Below are 18,473 nucleotides of genomic sequence, written 5' to 3'. Positions count from 1 at the left end.
CTTCGTTCCCCGACCCCTAGGAAAGTCCTTTCCATCCCATCTCACGCCCTCGTCCACAAAGGAGAGGTAGGTCCCAGACGGGGAAGGGCACGACACCAATCCGCAGGCCGCATGCGTGCACGGGGTCGCGGTGGCAGAGAGCGACCCATGGAACACCGGGAGGTCCACCGTTTAGCAGCACCAACCGAAAGCGCAGATGCCGAGCCGTTGAAGCCGTGGATCGCGGGTGGGCATTGAGTCCCCGATGCGGTGTGGTCCGTGCGGGAGCTGCAACCTTAACCCCGCAATTCAGCCTTTTTCTTCGCTTCATGCCGGTCTAGTTGTACCTTTTTTGAATATATCAAGAGGATCACATGGAACTTGGAGTGCAGCGTTACTCCGACGTTTCAAATTTCCAAAGTAATTCGAAACGGTTGAAAAAAAAAAAAAAACCAACATTCGTAGATATCCGAGGGGGATACAGCTCCATACCGTTGATCACCGTAGATCACGAATCAAAATGCCGACCCAGACCCATTTTGCCGGGAGCGCCTCATTTTGCCTCTGCAAGGCACGCGGGAAGGTGCAGCACTGACCTCATAGCGCACTGGCCAGTGCTGATCCTCACATGGGATTTGAAATCATGGGCTTCAATCCCGTCGCAAGAAATGTCCAACCGGGGAAGGCATTCCGACGAGAGTTCTAAGTTCTAGAGAGAGGGGGTTTCGAGAGTCAGCTCCTCCATTGGCTCTTAACCAGAGCTGAATGTGGAATGTGGAATTTGGAGCTCGCCTGCGAGCCAGGTTGCCCATGGACTCAGCCTCTTAGATCACATCTCATGTCACACTTTGGTCATGGAGTGGGGGACTGATTTCATTTTTCTAACATGGGTTCTAATAGGGATTTGATCCCTGCTCGTGGTTGGTGCGCTTGTCCTCGTGTGTGACACGGGTTAAGCTTTGGTTCTCCCAGCCATGCAGTTCCGGGCAATGATCTGAGCTATGTAAGTCTGGGCCGGAGCTCCCAAAGTAGCTTCCGTAACTTTCAGCTGTAGCTGGCACGGCCCGTGGACTGGAGGGGCAATGGGTGGGAGGCATTGGACTGAGTGGGTGCAAGTGCCCCATGAGGGGTCAGGTTTAATTTCGCCGGAATAGGAATTAATTGTTTGCGGCATGATGCAACGTTGAAACGCTGGACCACACACTGGGACCTGAAAATCTCTTCACTAGGTAAAGAAGGTTCTGCTGTGGATTTGTGGATTTGTGGATTGTTCGGTATTTCGTCTCTCGTGACAGTGGAAAGTACATAGCAACGTGGAGCCGTGAAACCCTGGAACACAACGTGTGCCCATCAGAGATGAAAAAAAAAAGCCGCAACGCCTTGGTCATCCAGATCCACCCGGTCATACGTTAAAGAAAGTTAAAGAACATTCAACGTGAAAAGGGAATAGGTATGGTACAGCAGCAATGTACAAGCCAAAGCGTCATATACAGTAAGAACGGGGTAGATTGTCCCCAGGGAATCAAAAAGTAAAAGTAGAACCAAAAAAAAAAACAAAAAAGAAAAAAGAAAAAGGAGGGAGGTATCAGCAGGTTACTGTACCAAAGTCATCAAGAGCGACAAACTCGTCGAACCCGTTGAAATCCCGCTCCTGTAGATTCGAGTTGCCCAGTCCCAGAGCAAACTGGCTGAACTCATTAAAATCCGGATCCAATTCCTCGTGGGAGACCATGACACCGTCACCTTCGGGTTTGAATGAAGGATCTGCCTGTACAGTCCCCACGGCGGTCGGGGAAAGAGGTGTATTGGGCGTGGGGCAGAAGTCAGGGGTGGACTGAGTCTCTGCAGAGAACGCCTCGATCCTGGGCGAGCTGGTTCCCGAGGGAACCAGCTGTGCCAGATGTGTTCCCTGCGTAAGCAGGTTTAGATGGTGGATGTTATTACTGGGCTGCGACTTCCCACGCGAGTGGCAGTGGTGGCCGCCGCCACTGGGTCCGGAAATGGACGCAGCGGGAGCTGGTTGAGGAGCGAGGTGCTGGACGGGTAGTTCCGGGGCAGAGGCGAGCCGATCCCTAAACTGGCGCATCTGGATGGCGGCCGCTGCGTCCGTCGGCATCTGTGCTTGTTGCATCATCTGCTGCTGCCACATGTGCACTGCTGAGGCATCGGTCGGTGTCTGGCTCGGGGTGGGAATTTGCTGTTGCATAGCCCACGACGGCGTCATCTGGGCGGGCCAGGTGGGTGCCGGGGTATGTCTCTGCGTGACATAGGCCGGAATTTGCGCAGCCGATGCGGAAGTCATCATGCCCGAGTAGGCGGATGGGGAGTCGTCCGAGCCATCCATGCAGGGCATGAAGGACTGGGCATTGGAGTCGAAAGTGGCCGTCGGCGACATCAGGTAGCCTTCGGGGCCGGTGGTCGCGGGGCTGGCTATGGAGCCTGAATCCATTCCCTGGGGGAAGGGGGTCCGCAAGTTGGACAAATCCAGACTCATCTTGCGGGAGTTGCCACCATCGATCGATGCGCGCGGGGCCATGCTCGATCGACGGCTGGCAATGGAGGAAGCCGACGAGCTATTGGCGCGAGCGGCAAATGCAGCGAGCAGATGGCGGTGGAATTGCTCTTCAATCTGCATGTTCTGGGCTTGCAGCATGCGAATGCGCTTCTCTTGATACCGCTCGTCGACTTCTTCGTACATGGCTTCCTTCTCGACAATCTCCTTGGTGATATGGAATGCCTTGCCGGTGCGCTTCTTATGAAGCATAGAAGCCCGGTTGGCAGATTCCAACCGCGCATCTAAGCTGCGGTCTTTGCGCCGTGAAGCAGCAATAAAAGCTCTGGACATCGGTCAGTAAATTTGGACGCCATCCAGAGGGGGAGTTCCTTACCTCTCCTGGTTCTCCTCCCGAGAACGGGGGATAGGAGAGATATCCTGATCTAGTTCTGGCGATCCCATGATTAAAATGTGATCAAAAGCTCTACCTGGTAAGGATGAGCACGAATTATGGTCCCAAGTGGTAGAGGGGGGGGGGGGAGAGGGGCATACTAAATACCCACCGAGTTTAAGTTTCAGCCGGAGGGAGGGGGGAAAGCTGTCAGGCCAAGGCGAAGGTTGGAGAGCAGATCCATGGTCCATGGGTCCGTCAGCGATCGTAGTTTGGACACCGAGGAAAGTCTCGTTCGGGGGTTGAGCCATGGTCGTCCGGCCTGTTCTGCTGCGGGCCCCTACGGCGAGTCCGTTCGACAGCGCCACCCAATACGAGCTTTCCCTTTTGCAAAGTCCGGAGTATTCTGCAGACTGCGCGGTAGCCCCATAGCCCCGTAGCCCCGTAGCCTGGCGGAAAATGATTCCAGGGTATAGACAGGTCTGCACCGGAGAGGTCTAGAACCTAGCAACGCGGTGGGGGCACTACTCCCCCGCGATGCGACTGCACCCGCTTCCTAACGCAGACTACGGAGTACTCATTCCTTCTTTACCTTCCCCTGCTCTTCTCGACTCTGGGTCTTTCCTCCAGTGTCACACCACACGTGACTGCAGAGTTTTCGATCTGTAACTATCCCCGTTCCTGCAGCCCGGGGGTTTCTCGTGTCGATCTGCAACGGCGATCGGCTCCGAATATGAGCTCATATTCGGGTCTTCGCTTGACGACCTCGCGCTGGTCCCGACGAGACATTCCAAATCTCCGATCCTCGAACCCGGTACCCTGCCCCCATTCGGCAGGTGGAAAACCTTTTACCCCCCTCTTCCTACACGCTTTGGAGGCCAAGAATAAGAGAAATCCCGATCCATAGAATCAACCCTTTCTGAAGGCTAAACAGGTGTATAAAAATCTACGCTAGACTGGCCTCGAATACGGGCTCATCCACCGGGCCAGCATAAGGATTATGATTGGCCCGATATAGCACCAGATAGAGGTATTTCAGCCTCTGCATCGAAAGTGCAGGATCTAGACGCGCCCTGTTGAAATCCCCTATCAGATGCCCGCCACCCCCCCCCTCTTTTTGCTCATCCTATCCGTTGTCCGCGGTCTTCGTCCGTCGGGTTCGCCACCCCTGGTGCTTCCCATAGTCCTCGGACCGGAAGTCTTATCGCCTTATCGCCCCGGCCGGATCTAAACCGCATCGAGTACGTCGGACTTCGCCACTCGCACTGTTAAGGAGCGGGACGAAGCGCACTTTCATATGGACTGTAGAGATTGATCATTTTTCGGTATCAACATGTAGTAACAAATCATCACAGGTCGAGATGAAGACGAGTGGATGGTACTGCTCCCTCGCAAAGCTGTACTGTATCGAGTAATCCCGGTAGCGGTTAAAGTGAGCCTCAGGTGGAGAAGCGGTACATCTGTACAGTAGATCGCCCAATCTCCACCGACGATCACCAAATGCCATCTGCCCGAAATTCCGCGGGAGTCGTGCAGTAGCACGGTAGCACGGTAGCACGGTAGAACGGCAACGGCGGGATAAAGTCTACACTACCGAGATATTGCAAAATTGAGAAATCATTCAATCAACGACTGTCTCAGTCGCATCGGCGCCCCACCACAAACGACTGGTCCTCAGGAGTTCTCGGCCTGCGGAGAATCGCCGGGGCTACGCACCAATCTGCCTCGGCAACCACCACGGGTCTACCCACAGTAACCCTATTTGAACCAAAATTTGCGTTCTGCGAGAATGAGGAAGTGCCGAGGAGAATGACTAAGGCCCAAGGAAGAGATGTGACGACAGATCGGATTTCGCAGCTCTCAATTCCGCGCGAGCCTGGCGTTACACGATTCTTGTCCAACCTTCATCTTCCCGATGGAGAATTTCCGACATCCCGGGGCAGATCATGCCGGATCGACAATGATCGGCATCGCGCTTTCCTAGGAGCGGCCATGCTTTTCGAATGGGTTGTTCCTGGTAAATGCACCGGTGGTCCGTGTTCCCGTGGTACATCTCGTCGCACTTGTTTCGGGCCCTGTTGTGCACAGTGCACGCCGCCCCCATGGTGCGATAGAGTTGCGAGATCTAACCGTATCAGGTCGTTTTTACCTTCGAGGTAACCTGACCCTGCGAACTTTAGGTAGGGTAACCTGACTTTGTAAACTTTATAGGTAGGGTTACTTGACTTTGTGAACTTTAGGTAGGGAGAGAACCTAGGTAGTCTATTAAGACTACGCGATCGGACGTCGGTTGTTGGGGGCACTCGCAAGAGGAATTTGATATTGCAGATATGAATCGTTGTATCGAAGCAATGCAGTTTGGGGTTCACAATGAGATCTTTATCAACAGCTTGAAGGGACGCTAAGTTTCAAAGTTTCAAAGCACAACACGAGGGGAAAGGAGTCTTCAACGCCGAGGCGAGCGAGACTTGCAAGGGGCAATCAGGAACTACCGAGCCCCGGACGCGGTCCATCGACCCTAAACCAAATCGGTCAACTTAAAAAGTGGTCTCCGGGTAGGCCGATAAGAATGGAGAAATGGGGCTGTGCATCCCAGAGTCTCACATCATGCCACCTCGGCTTGGCATTGAGGCGCACGCGAAGGCACACATGTCACACATGTCGTATTTTGCCGCGACCCCTTAGGCAATCCCCAGGGGTGGCACCATGCCCTGTTCCTCGCGGGCCTCGGCTCCAAGCTTGTAGGACACCTTGAACCGAATCTTCACCGAGCCGCCCTTGCCCGAGTCAACGCCGTCCAGGGCCATGTCCTGCTGCACACCGTTCTGCTGCTGCGGAGCGATGTCTCGACCCGATTGCGGACGAAGCTGCAGCGTGTATAACTAGAGACGGTCAGCAAGGTGTCCTCGTGGACGAATGAGGACGAGGGCCGAGTCAAATTTACCTTTTCTACTGCAACTTGGAAGTGCAGCTCACTGATCGGCTGGCTGGTCGCATTGGAGAAAGAGGCTTGAATATAAATTTGGCGGGGCGCAGTCTGCACCCGACGGGCAATGAAGTCAACGCGCAGCTGCGAATTCAATACCTGCACCTTGTTCATCATGGGAAGACTGCTGCTCTGAGGAAGTGAGGAAGCAAAGTTCCAATCGTCATCCTCCGCGGCGGGGGCCTTTCCAGCAGGCTGCTGGGGAGGGGTAGCCGTACGGCCCGCCAGGTCCAACAGAGACGAGGAGGCCGGTGCGGGCTGGGTTTGAAGCGGTGCTTGGAAAGAAGTGGTACCAGGCCGAGGGCTGGCAGACACCAACGATGCAAATGGATCCGCCGCCTGCGGTGGGGTGGCTGTGGTTCGGGCTTGAGGCGATGCCCCCGGCACGGGCGTAGAAGACTGAGAAGCAGGACGAGATGTATTCAAGGACGCAAGGATATCATAATTGGGCTTGAATCCCGTGGGCGCCTGCTGGATGGACTGGGGAGTCGCGGCAGGCGGAGACTGTCCTGAGGACATAGGAGGGAAGCCCACTGAGATTGTTGTTAGAGATCAAATGGGAAATGGGGAGCTGCTTGTCATCGAGCACTTACTGCTGGAGCCTCCCAGTGAGATCCCACCGCCAACAACAGGGCCTTGGTCACCAAGGGAGAGTCCGAGCAAGTCATTCTCCAAGGCATTTCCACCTTGCCCTGATGCCTCGCCGTTGCCGTTACCGTTGGAGCTGGGCTCCTCCGGGTCGAAATCGATCAACGAAAGCTCATTGTTGGCATTCGTGGACACTCCGGTCGTCGTGCCCAATGTACCCTTGGGGATTCTAGACGCCGCATCCAGGTCACCCTTCTTAACAAGCTTGTACCGCTCAATGGTACGGTGTATGCTGTCGTTAATCTCGAGTAGCTTGTGGACAGCTTCGGGGTCCTCCGACTCTTCCTCACACATCTTCTGGATCTTAGGATGAGCACTTTGAAGAGCAGCAGCCAGTTCCTAAACAGATTCGTCAGCCGCAAAATGCTAATGTGGATCACCGACTCGTGTACTAACCTCGAAGACATCGCCTTCAGGCATGCCCGCGCCAGGCTGCTGACTCTGCAACATTTCTTCAAGAATCTTGGCCTTCTGTTGCACCTTGGACACCTCCTCTGCTGCCTTTGCGCGATAGTCAGTCTTGTGTCGGTTGTCGTAGCCCGCCATAACCTTCATCAGCCTGTTGGCTTCCTGGAGGTCCGCGGGAGTGCCTCTCCGAATCAACTCCTGCAGCTTGGCAGACTGCGCTTCTTTCTCTTCTTCCTCCATCTCTTCCGCCGAGCGCAGGTTCTAGAGTATGATCAGTAGCTGTGTGAGACCAATGTCCGAGACCGAAAACACATACGTCACTGGGGTTGAGGACAGCCGCATCCTCGCGGCGCACCTCTGGGAACGCGTAGCCCTTATAGAGTAACAGCCGGTGCATATCGCGAATAAATCCTAGGTCCTCCTTGTAGCGCGATGTTTGGCAGATGGTCTGCCGCCACTCCTCGATCGACTCCAAAATGCGGTGCTGGACTCGAGACGCTCGCATAGGCGGCCGCTCGGGGAACCGTCGGACCAATTCATTCAGAAACTCCTTTGTGCTAATCTGCAGTTGGAAGGGGTATCCGCAATTCTTGACGCAGATGTCGAGGAGCTATATTCCCGTATGGTCAGTCATCTCCGCGCCAGCTGTCATATGCGATTGCACAAACATACCGCCAACGCCAACAACGCGACATTCTGGTTACGAGAGTTGATGAGATGGACGATCTCGACGGCAGCTTCTCGAGGTCTGTGAGAACAGATTATTAGCATTGCGCGCAGATGTGTCGTGGCCGATCCGACTCACGCATTGCCTTTCTTGGAGTTGATCATGTCCGCGACTTCGAGGTTCAGAGCTAGGTTCGGCTCGTAGTTCTGTGGATCGCATGCATTGCCTTAATACCGGATATTAGCAAACCAGTCCCCGGGGTGGAATCTCATTGAGAGAGGGGGGGAAGCTCACGAATGGCCCGCTGCAGCGGCGATAACCCCGGCTCAGCATAGGTACCGAAGCGGTCCCTAGCCGCCATGCGTGCGGAAGCAGCCTCCAGGGTGGCGGTTGAAGGAAAGGATGAAGAGGGTATGAAGATTGCGATATACAAGGAGTGGGGTGTTTGGGGTTGTTCGATGTTCGCGGGAGGAGGCACCGCCCCCGAGTTCCCTTCCTATCCGTTGGAAGAGCGGAGACTTCGCACGTGTACTTGGCCACTTTTTTTTTTTACTCTTCAATCAACCGCAACAGCTACAGTTACAGCCATTTGACTTCCGGTCTCTCTGCTTGTCTATATCCATCATTATGGTCCGCCACAAAAAAGACAACTTCTCCCGAGGAGGAAAGAAGTTCTCCAACCCCCGCCCGCGACCGGAGCCCCGCGGTGATGGCGAAGATGCTGCAGGCTCGTCGCGGCCGGCCTTCAAAGCCGCCTGCTGGGACATGGGACACTGTGATCCTAAGAGATGCTCAGGGAAGCGATTGATGAAGCTCGGTTTAATGCGGGAGCTTCATATCGGCCAGCGATTCCCTGGTGTGATCGTCTCGTATGCATACCCTTCATTTGTCATATAGCATGTACTAACAGCTTGACTTACAGGCCCAATGCGAAGAAGGTCATCTCTCCCGCCGACCGTGAACTCATGGAGCAGTACGGCGCTGCAGTGGTGGAATGCTCTTGGGTTCGAGTCAAGGAAGTGCCTTGGTCGCGGATCGGCGGCAAATGCGAACGACTGCGTATGTTTTTTCCGGTCTGAGTATCTGATTTAGAAGAACCCCCAGCTAATTACTTCTTGTCTATAGTACCCTACCTCATTGCGGCCAATACAGTCAACTACGGCAAGCCATGGCGATTGAACTGCGTCGAAGCCCTAGCCGCCTGCTTCTGTATCTGTGGACACGAAGAATGGGCAAAGGACGTTCTCAAGAACTTCAGATACGGCGAGGCATTCCTTGAGATCAACTCCGAACTTTTTAAACGGTACGCCAGCTGTGAGACAGAAGAAGATATGAAGAGGACAGAGGAGGAGTGGCTCGCCAAAATCGAACAAGAGTACGAAGACAGCCGCGCAGAGGGAACTAACGATATCTGGACAACCGGAAACACCAACCGCCTTCCCGCCAAGCACGGCTCAGACGACGAGGATGATGATGAGGACGACGATGAGAGCGGGGAGGAAGGCAGTGAAGAAGGGGAAAGTGAAGATGAAGTCGACAAAGACCCATTCGCAATCTCCGACGATTCCGAAGATGAGGATCAGATGGCGGAGATTCGACAGAAGATTCTCAACTCCAAGGCATTCCAGAATCCATCTGCCGAGGATAAACACCAACCGGAGAAAATCGAAAGACCAAAGCCTGCATATGTGGATTCGGATGGCGAGTCTGGCTCTGCAGGAAGCGAGGACGACGACTTTGACAACATCATCAATGCGACTACGGTGACGGATCGGACTGGGATCAAAGAGATCCAGCAGCGTCGGGGAAAGGAGACCGTGACTGCTTCGTTCTCAAGGACTGAGATCTCTGCACCGAAAAGATGGTGAGGGTGGTGTTGGAAACGCGATCAAAAGTAATTGGCTACGTTTAACGACTTGGAACATACGAATTCATGCATCTCTTTGGGTAACTGACTCCATGATTAAATACAACTGGTTTGCGAGAAAGCAGGACATGCTCTGGCCGCAACGGCGCTCCATTCATAAAATCCTCTGATTGGGATGGCATGATGGCATGACCTAGATCCACCGGGACATGAACGCATTGAAGAGCCTCGCTTCCGCCGCACGACCTTTGGGGCTGCTGAGCGCAGCGCTCTGCAGGATGGCCAACAAACGAATTATTGCTTGGAAAAGAGCCACCATCGCGGCTCATCTTGGAGCAAAGATTGGTCTGGCCCTCTATATGAATCATCCATAATTTAAGGCCGTGCTGTTTCCGGGGCACATCCACAATCCCATATCTTCTCTCAACAAAGTGGTTTTTCAAGGTTCGCGTCGAGCGCGTCCTATCTTCAAAGACCTCTTGTTCCGCCACGTAGTTTTTGTCTAGTACACTCCGATCGGTGGCCGGTAACCCTGTGTCTCTGACATCGTGGACAATCAAATTCACAGTGCAACGGTCGTGCATGTGTCAACGAGTGTGCAGTTGATTGAAAGACCAGTGGGTTCGGGTCATTGTAACTGGGAAGCACGAGCTTCTGTCTGCGTCGCGGCCTAACGCTCGGTTGTCGCCAGGAGGGATGAAAATAGTCAGATCGTAAGAGAGGGAAGTTGTTTATGGAGTCTGATGGTATGAGGGGGTAGATATTCGGAGGCATTGAAGTAGACCTCGGGAGAGCTTGAAATTGATGTATCTAGATATTAGACAATGTGCCTGAAGAAGACTGGCTGTGGGCATTTGCATATTTAGGTGGGGGTAATTATACTTTCCATCAGAGGGATAGGTTCCAGGATACCCTGCATTGTTGAAAAAGGCGAGGCTCCTTTGGAGGGTATGGAGGCAAGGGAGATGGCGGGCCCGTGGCGGGGGATTGGATAGGGTTAAACTAATGCAAGGTACACAACTATATACGGACACCCTTCTACTTGAATGTTTCAATTCCGGATTTGCCCTTCTGAATACCGTCACTGGTTGAAGGAGAGCCATCTCCAAGGCCTGGCTTCCATCCCTGTACATGCTGATCTGAGCCCCTCCAAACTGATATATCCAGGAGTAAACCAAGGCCAGGAAACAGGCCAGGGAGATATTTAGAGCAATATAAAATGTCTCATTGAGATCAGATAGCTTACAATTCTTTCTTTCGTACAGGGAAGATGTAAAGAAGAGAATGAATTGCGAGAGACATTGTCATATGGGTATCACGTGCGAGGGTATCATGGACATCACGAGGGCAGTTCTCTGTCGCTGTCATTAAACATCACGTATCAAGGTCCGTGACTTCTTCGTTTCTATTGTCTTTTCAAATTGCTGGTGGCGGATTCAACAGGACGCCTGATCGACGCCTGCAAGATTATGCACGCGTGGGGTCTCCTCTGTATACCGCACTCTACAGTGGCCAGGTGCTCCGACAAGGTAGATGACACCTGCTCGCCAGTTATGAATGGGCTTTTTACCTCTTGAATCCATCATCGATCATCTATTGCTAGTCATGTACATAGCCCGGGCTTTTGCCAGGGTACAAGCGCCATGACGGGGTGACCGGGACACGGGTTGAGCCTCCGCTCGGTTCGCCTGACTTCATCGAATGATAAAATCACTCGCAAGGGCTGTGCGCCCCCCATATTCACTGCTCAATCTTCTAGTGGGTAATGCTAGGTAACGCTGGGCAAAGGCGATCAGGCGGGGCGGAGTGTGAAGCTGGACGCTAAAGGCGATCGTCCCGCGCTATATGATCACCGTCGCTTCCCCTGATGAACCACGGCGAATTTTCTTCCCACATGTGGTAGCGCTAGCGGGGAAACTGCTCGGTCGATCTTTTTCAACGCCGATTTCTGCCCGGCTTGATATCCGTCAGCTTTCCGCATTGTCAAGGTCCTGTCGAAGTAACTGTAAACAGTCTTCCCGATCCGGGCCGGTACCGCTATGGCGCATTCACCGGCCAACGGCTCTGCATCCCCTGAACACAAGTGCGAAGATGGAGCCGCAGACCCAGTCCAACAGCCACCTGCACCCGAAAGGCGTGGCTCGGGCTTTTTGAACTTCTTTTCGTCCATCCTGGGCCCCAAGTCCCCATTGTCCCATGCGGCGGACCCGCGCAAGAATACAGTGTGGCTGCTCGACAACACAGCTTATCAGCCGCTTGACGATGAAACAGACGGTAGCCCGCTGCAGTCATGGCAAACCGAAGTCGTCGCTTGCATTTTCCACGCGGATGGTCGCAAAGATGTCGGCAAACTAGTCGCTGCAATCGCTGACCATCTCGGCCTGGATGGTGAGGACGGCAACGACAATCCTGGCGACAAGATCGCACGTGCAAACATTGAGAAGCGTGTGCAGCCCTTCCTCGACCAGGTCACTCCATTTTGCACCGTCACCGTGGACTTGGAGATCGATGGATCAGCTCAGTCCCACTCCCTGGGCCCCTCGGACCGCAACGGCATCATCAGCCAGTCCGTTGACCTGGATGGATTTGGAGTCGCAGATGGTGCCGTCGTACGTGCCTCAATTCAAAGTTTCAACGATCAGCCTACAGCAACAGCAGAAACACTTTTCGCTGCACCAGCAGGCTGGCTTGTCGTCTCGGACATCGACGACACGATCAAGCGCACCATGACGATGGAACCCACCGGCATTCTTCGCACCACCTTCGCCGAGGAGCCGGTGCCGATCGACGGCATGCCGGAGTTCTATCGTCATGTGCATTCCGAGCTAGACCCAACCTGGTTCTACCTCTCGGCATCACCATACAACCTCTACCCATTCCTGCACCAGTTCCTCCATGAGCACTACTGCGCCGGCACACTAGTCCTACGCGACTACTCCTGGATGGACATCAGCGGCCTTATCAAGTCTTTCACAGAGAAGACGCAGGAGTACAAGGTGGACCGGATGGAGAAGATCCGGCGCTGGTTCCCGCGTCGTCGTGTTCTATGCATCGGTGATTCTACTCAGAAGGACCCTGAGGCATACGCAGAGATGTACCATCGATACCCGGGGTGGATTCATGCAATCATCATCCGCAAGGTAACAAATGTGTGTCACATGGAAGAGAAGAATAAGCCTGAGAGATTCGAAAAGGCTTTCAAGGATATACCCGCTGAAGCTTGGACCGTCTTTGAGGATACCCAGGAGCTTTATGACTTTGTTGACGGACTGGGAATGGAGGACCTAGCGCTGTAGATATCCAACTCATTTGCTGTCTGTATAGTTTTCTTGCCTCTCGTGAATATAGCACGGGCGATTCCTGCCCATAACACAATTTATACTTCCGTCAAATCTACCAGTCCACAAAACTTCTAAATCACGGGTTAACCCTCACAACAATCATCCCACCCCGTCGGCTACCAGCAAGACCTGCAGCACCAGCCTCAAGCAACTTACCCGCGCTAACCAAGTCAACAACCTGCTCCTCTCTCCCACGAACCATGTGCTCCTCAACCAACTCAACAATCCTCTCCAACGCCTTGGAATCAGGATTCACAGGGACAAACCTACTTCGAAGTCCCCTCTTTCTTCTCCCAAGCACATCCTGCTCATCCGCCTTCTCAGGCACAAGCGCCGGCCGCGGATCAACAGCCGTAAGGACAACCCCGTAGTCCTTAGCAACGAAATGGGCTTGCCGAAACACCTCGCCACCTGTACAGTCCAGCACCAGATGAACGGGATCCCACCTCATACGCCGGAATTCAGCTCCAATGGCACATTCGTTCTCGGCTGGTAAGTGCGGGATCACGATTACCCCGTCCACATCCCAGCTCCCTCGCACAATGCGTTCTTCTGCCGGCGAGCAGGTGACGCAGACCCACGGCCGCACGGTGGTGAAAAGCTTCTTTGCTCGTAGCATTTGCACGGCGAGGCGACCTACTTCGCTGTCGCGGGCGTTGGTGATGAGCACGCGCAGAGGTTCGACTTTGCTTTTTGGGAGGAGTGCGTTCAGTCGAGGATTCCCGGCGTGTTCTTCGTCGAAGCGCTGTTCGGGGACTCCATTGGCTATACTCGCACTGCCCTTTCCGTTGCGATTTCCGTTCAGGCGCTCTTGGGTCTGGGCGTTGAAATGGCTGATTGAGTTGCTTTGTCGCCGGGGCTTGCTGCTGCCGCTTGAATTTGAAAAGCCTCGTTTGTTCAGGTGGTTCTTGATACTGCCTATCGAGTGTCGGAAGGCGTTTCGTCCATTGGCATTGTTGTTGACGTTGACGTTGACGTTGATGTTGCCGTTGCCAATTTCATCTAAAAGCCAAGCTTCTGGTTTCTTTTCATGGGTGTTGCCATTACCGTTGCTGTTCTCCTCAGATCCGTTGATTTGAGGAGGTGCATCGGGGTCTACACCACCATATCGGAAAAGCGCCTGCCATGCAGTGAGAGCAGGCAGAGCCAGTGCTGCTGCTTCGCCGGTGCAGATGTTGCTAGGTTTTAGGGTCAACTCGTCCTCGATGGCGATAACGTAGTCTGCTGCGCCGCCATCGCGGGTGTAACTAATTACACCGAAGACCTGATCGCCTATTTTGAATCGCGGGCCTTCAGGACGTTCGTGATCTGCTGTTGGCGTAGTGATTACTGTCCCGCAGATGCTGTGAAGTGGAATCTTCGGCGATGTGGTGCGTGGGTTGAGGGCGTTAGCTAGGCGAAGCTCGTCCTGGCAGAATGCTGCCGTCTGAACTTTCAGGAGGTATTGCTGCGGTGACGGCTGCGGGGTTGGGAATTCGGTATCCAGTATCAGGTTTGCTATCGGCTCCGGGTTTGAAGCTTTGGTTTTGGGGCTTATGATTGACGCAGTGGTGTCTCCGCTGCTATCGTCTGGTGTGGCCTCCGGTACCACGGAGTAGTAGAGTGCTCGCATTGACACTGGAACGAATGTTTGTTCGTTCATTGTTGAAGACCATGGCTTTCCTGGTTTGCCCGGCTTGACGTTTGACGAGGACGTGGCTCTGGTATAGAAGTCCGGCCTGTTCATCGCGTCACTCGTAGGATCTGACATGGCCGAAAACGAGGGGGTTAGATGAACAACCATGATGGGAATGAACTTGGTCCTTTATTCTAGCCTGAACGAGGAATTCAATGGAGAAAGAGGAATGGACTTGCCATCACCCGCCATTATGCATACATCGCGGCGATGCCCTAATGTTGACGTATGGCCGAACTTAGGTCAGCATTGCCACAAATCGTAGGAGTCGAGCGCATTGATCATGGAAAAGTAGAGCTGACAGGCGTATCGCGAGGGTGTCATTATGGTCGTCAGCTAGTTTAAACCGGTGGTTGTGTTGAGATACACAGGCAAGAAAGTGCCCGCCGTACCGACTGCAACATCTTCTATAATAATGATAGAGTTGGTATCGTGAAGAATTCAATTGGAAAATATGCACTGAACCCTGCAGCGATCGGTGAATCTTCCTTGATCAGCACGTCTTCGAAACGGACATCATCTCAAACGGTCAGAAAAGACATGCACGGCGCCCACATACGAAGCCATCGTTTCCAAGGTATGAATCATTCCCACTCGGATAACGAGCGAGTACAGAAAGTCAAAAAGAAAGTCTCGAAGCACAAAAGGTAGATCAAGGTCATAAGGAATCCCGTACAATAAAAGAGTTTTGACGCGACGGTGCAATATCAAAGACGCTCTTCCAAATCCCCAATCCACATGATGACAAACTACATGAGCGAACAGAGTGAAAATCGAGTCTCCTTGGGCCAGGGAGAGACCACGGCAGTGGGAGAAGGAAGGTGGAAAGATGATGAGAAGCAGAAAAAAGGACAATGTATTAGAACCAACACGGTACAATCCGCTTAAAGTAAAGAATCAAGTCTGGTGAAAACGCTCAAGCATGCGGCGACAATCTAATCAGATAGAGTTAGTACCCGTTTCGGGCCATAAGTGTGAAGGAAAGACATACCTCCAACTGGAGCTCTCGGTCCTTGTTCTTGTTGGCCTCGTCGTTGATGGCCTGGGCCAGGTTGGCTCCAATCGCCTGCGAGCCACCTACACGCCGAGCAAAGGGGTATTGCGAGTACTCTGCCAGCAGCTCATCCACCTGAGCAAATGCTCTCTCACGTGCCTCATGGCTCATAGTGACCAGAGCATTCTCCAACACGTTGGCCGCATATGCAGCGCAGACCATTGTCACGGTGCGAAGGTAACGGAACTCGGAGTCCTCGGGGAGCCACGGGCTGGGAGGGATAATCACCGTGCGGTTGCTGCAGATGTTACGCACGCGACGGTGCAGGTCGTCCTTGGCACCGCCGTCGGCAACGGGGTGGGTTGCCATGTCGAAGAGGAGGAAGTTTCGTTTTTCAGTTCGCAAAATTCCCTTGTCCACCAGACCCTTGGCCAGCCGCTCGCGCACTTGTTTCAATTGATACCCGATTTTCATCAAGTTCCACGTCTCGCCTGTTGGTGGTGGGACACCGGTCAGCTTGGGCTCACGTCGCAAGATCTATCCACGATCATGGCGGAGGGGAAGAGGGCAGCCATACCGCTCATCAAATCAATCCAGGAGTTCACGCTCATCTTCTCGCTAGATTTCATCATCTTCAGCGCCTCGTCCAGCAAGACTTCCCCGGTCAATGTGTCGTCGATGACCTCGATCACGCGGTCGGCCAGGGGAAAGCGTCGTCGTGACGAGTCCTTCTGCATGCTTATCCGGCCGCGGAGTGCGAGTTCGATGACGATACACCCGCGCAGGGCGTAGGAGATGTTTTCGTTCCAGAAGGACAGGTAGCCCTGTGAAAAGATCCCAAAACGTCAGCAACTCGAGTCTAGTACAGGTACCACGTAGCCGGTCCCCCTTCGTCCTTTGCAACTGACCTGTTTATCCTTCAATCCCAACAGCAGCACCTCCTCCATTAAAGTGAGCTTTGGTTGCTTGCTCCGCTCTTCGGTTTCGCTCAGGTCGCGGGGGTCGAATGCGATCTTGTGGCCGTTCTCTCCAGCGGTGAACGAGGTCTCCGGGCCACGGTTGTCCATGGCGGAGTTATTTCTCGAGACAGGCGATGAGACTCGGCTGTCATCTTGGTCTTCTGGGCCAGCAGCTCGACCGCCGCCTCGTCGGCGAGTCAAGCCCCCGGCTGAGGCCATGAGGATAAAGGTAACGGTTGGCGGGGAAAGAGGAGGGAAGAGAGCAGGTGGGTATAGACTGGGAACTTTCTCTTTAGTCGAAGCCGATCTGCGTGCCGGTCGCAGGGGGCATTAATTGTCCGGTGGGTTGGAGAAAGGTGGTCGACCGCGTAGACCGAAAGTCTGCCTCTGCCGCTTGCCGCTTTCTGAAGTGGGACTCTCGGCGTCAGGGGAAACCAGTTGACCGTATGGGTTGACGGGCGTCAATTAAATTAATCTGCCAATGCTGGGAGGACTGTCTCTGCAAAGGCTACGACAGAAGGGGAGAAGGCGGATGAGTTCCCGGGAAGAATGGTCGGGTCGAAGTTAGTTCCGCCAGGCGAGGTGGCTCTTTGCTGTGCGCCCGACAACAAAGATGATATACGCTGTCCACTGTATAGTCCACCTGTATACCCCTCCACGTTCCATCAGCCAGTTTGGTTATCGATATGGTAAATTTCTGCCGTCACGTTGCAGTTCCCTGCATCAACCCGCTTACGATTTTGACTTTAACTCTGCTGGCGAGGCGTGCAGCACCGTGAGCCTCAACTTGAAATTCTGTCACATATAGTCATTCCAAGGTTGCAGGTCCTTTTACAGCACCGAACCGAGTGCCAGTCACCGTGAACCGGAGCGGCCCCAATACTAATCGAAAGGAATAGACAGAGAGGAGAAAGCAGCGGTAGTCCGCCATGTAACAGCGTTCTGCTTCAAAACTGCATTCAAGATGATGATATACACGATATAGAAGGATCAAAAGGGAAAAAAACCACTGGCATGTATTTCAGCATACAGAGCAACGTCCGAGGCCACAGAAGTACACCTTATCGGGCGAATACCCTGGGCCGACGCCAACATCCGGAACCTTTTTCTATCCGACCTCCCAACCAACCGGTCTCCGGGGGGTTCGATTAAAATATTTAGTGAGCTGCACTCGGGTCAGCATGGAAGTCACAGGAATGGCAAAAAAGTATACACATACCATCGGGTTGAGCCAGGATGTACTCGACAGCCTTCTCAACTGTTCACACACAATACACGTTAGTCGCAGTCCATCGAAGCCAGACGCAAAACGCTGCGCGAACTTACCACTGTGGATCTGGTCGGCCTCCTTGTCGGGGATCTCAAGGCTGAACTCCTGTTGGTGAAATGGTCAGATTTGTTCTGGACAATCTTTTCCGAGGAAAAGGACTGGGGCGCGTACCTCCTCAATGGCCATCACTACCTCGACGGTGTCCAAGCTGTCAAGACCGAGGTCGTTCGAGAAGTGGGAGGCGCCGTTGATCTAATGGTGGATAGGTGTTAACGATGAAGGCGATTTCACGGGACCTTTGGTAGTTCAGAGGTAAAACAACCGAGGGCCAGCCGTAGGGTATTGTCGCGTTATGAAAAACTAACCTTGCTGGCATCGGAAACCTGCAGTAAAAGTGTTAGTCAAAGTTCAATAATGTATTGATCGTTGATGATGGCAAAGCGCCGCCCGATAACAATCTGACGCACCTTGTCGAAGTTCTTGAGCAGGTTGACTATCCGACCCTCAACCTCCTCCTTGTTCAGACCGGCGGGCGCAGAGTAGGCACGGACGGTCTGGGAGACGAAGCAGGGAGTGAATTGAGGGACGCGGGCCGCGATGGGGGAGCTGCGGATCTGGAAGGGAGCCGGAGTCTTGACGGCGGCACGGGGGGCGGAGGCCCTCAAGGAGCGGACAATGGCGGAGCGGAACATATTGAGGTGGAAGATCGAGAGTGCAACGGCTGCAAATCCCAAGAAAAGAGTAAAAAAGGAGGTAAGTGGGGGGGGGGAGAGGACGAGGTTCAAAAGGATGGG

At 53.7% G+C, this 18,473-nt stretch overlaps 7 protein-coding genes across 7 annotated transcripts; 2 read left to right on the top strand and 5 right to left on the bottom strand.

Moving 5' to 3' along the window:
- Positions 1-1,564: 1,564 nt before the first annotated feature.
- N7498_001074 (uncharacterized protein) lies at positions 1,565-2,935 on the bottom strand (the record flags this gene model as incomplete). Its single annotated transcript, XM_058448137.1, has 2 exons — positions 1,565-2,816; positions 2,868-2,935. 2 exons carry the CDS (start codon positions 2,933-2,935, stop codon positions 1,565-1,567), a joined length of 1,320 nt encoding a protein of 439 aa, XP_058313548.1.
- A 2,610-nt stretch (positions 2,936-5,545) lies between these two features.
- N7498_001073 (VHS domain protein) lies at positions 5,546-7,934 on the bottom strand (the record flags this gene model as incomplete). Its single annotated transcript, XM_058448136.1, has 8 exons — positions 5,546-5,746; positions 5,809-6,383; positions 6,444-6,837; positions 6,895-7,167; positions 7,223-7,516; positions 7,579-7,654; positions 7,712-7,799; positions 7,868-7,934. 8 exons carry the CDS (start codon positions 7,932-7,934, stop codon positions 5,546-5,548), a joined length of 1,968 nt encoding a protein of 655 aa, XP_058313547.1.
- Positions 7,935-8,200: 266 nt separating this feature from the next.
- Positions 8,201-9,441, top strand: N7498_001072 (ribosome biogenesis TSR3 family protein; the record flags this gene model as incomplete). The annotated part of the gene is made up of 3 exons (XM_058448135.1): positions 8,201-8,442; positions 8,496-8,632; positions 8,699-9,441. The coding sequence occupies 3 exons, from the start codon at positions 8,201-8,203 to the stop codon at positions 9,439-9,441; spliced, it is 1,122 nt and encodes a 373-aa protein (XP_058313546.1).
- Positions 9,442-11,479: 2,038 nt separating this feature from the next.
- Positions 11,480-12,736, top strand: N7498_001071 (phosphatidate phosphatase App1 family protein; the record flags this gene model as incomplete). Its single annotated transcript, XM_058448134.1, has 1 exon — positions 11,480-12,736. The coding sequence occupies one exon, from the start codon at positions 11,480-11,482 to the stop codon at positions 12,734-12,736; it is 1,257 nt and encodes a 418-aa protein (XP_058313545.1).
- A 121-nt stretch (positions 12,737-12,857) lies between these two features.
- On the bottom strand, positions 12,858-14,531 carry N7498_001070 (uncharacterized protein; the record flags this gene model as incomplete). The annotated part of the gene is made up of 1 exon (XM_058448133.1): positions 12,858-14,531. The coding sequence occupies one exon, from the start codon at positions 14,529-14,531 to the stop codon at positions 12,858-12,860; it is 1,674 nt and encodes a 557-aa protein (XP_058313544.1).
- An 809-nt stretch (positions 14,532-15,340) lies between these two features.
- On the bottom strand, positions 15,341-16,628 carry N7498_001069 (GOLPH3/VPS74 family protein; the record flags this gene model as incomplete). Its single annotated transcript, XM_058448132.1, has 4 exons — positions 15,341-15,391; positions 15,448-15,941; positions 16,028-16,274; positions 16,359-16,628. 4 exons carry the CDS (start codon positions 16,626-16,628, stop codon positions 15,341-15,343), a joined length of 1,062 nt encoding a protein of 353 aa, XP_058313543.1.
- Positions 16,629-17,566: 938 nt separating this feature from the next.
- acpA (acyl carrier protein) lies at positions 17,567-18,371 on the bottom strand (the record flags this gene model as incomplete). The annotated part of the gene is made up of 6 exons (XM_058448131.1): positions 17,567-17,574; positions 17,629-17,667; positions 17,736-17,784; positions 17,851-17,931; positions 18,045-18,062; positions 18,147-18,371. 6 exons carry the CDS (start codon positions 18,369-18,371, stop codon positions 17,567-17,569), a joined length of 420 nt encoding a protein of 139 aa, XP_058313542.1.
- Between the last annotated feature and the right edge of the window lie 102 nt (positions 18,372-18,473).

The sequence above is a fragment of the Penicillium cinerascens genome (genome assembly GCF_028974065.1).
Source record: "Penicillium cinerascens strain IBT 15544 chromosome Unknown contig_16_segment0_segment0, whole genome shotgun sequence".
Taxonomy (NCBI): domain Eukaryota; kingdom Fungi; phylum Ascomycota; class Eurotiomycetes; order Eurotiales; family Aspergillaceae; genus Penicillium; species Penicillium cinerascens.
Note: the sequence above shows the minus strand (reverse complement) of the source record. Positions and strands in the feature narration are given on the sequence as shown.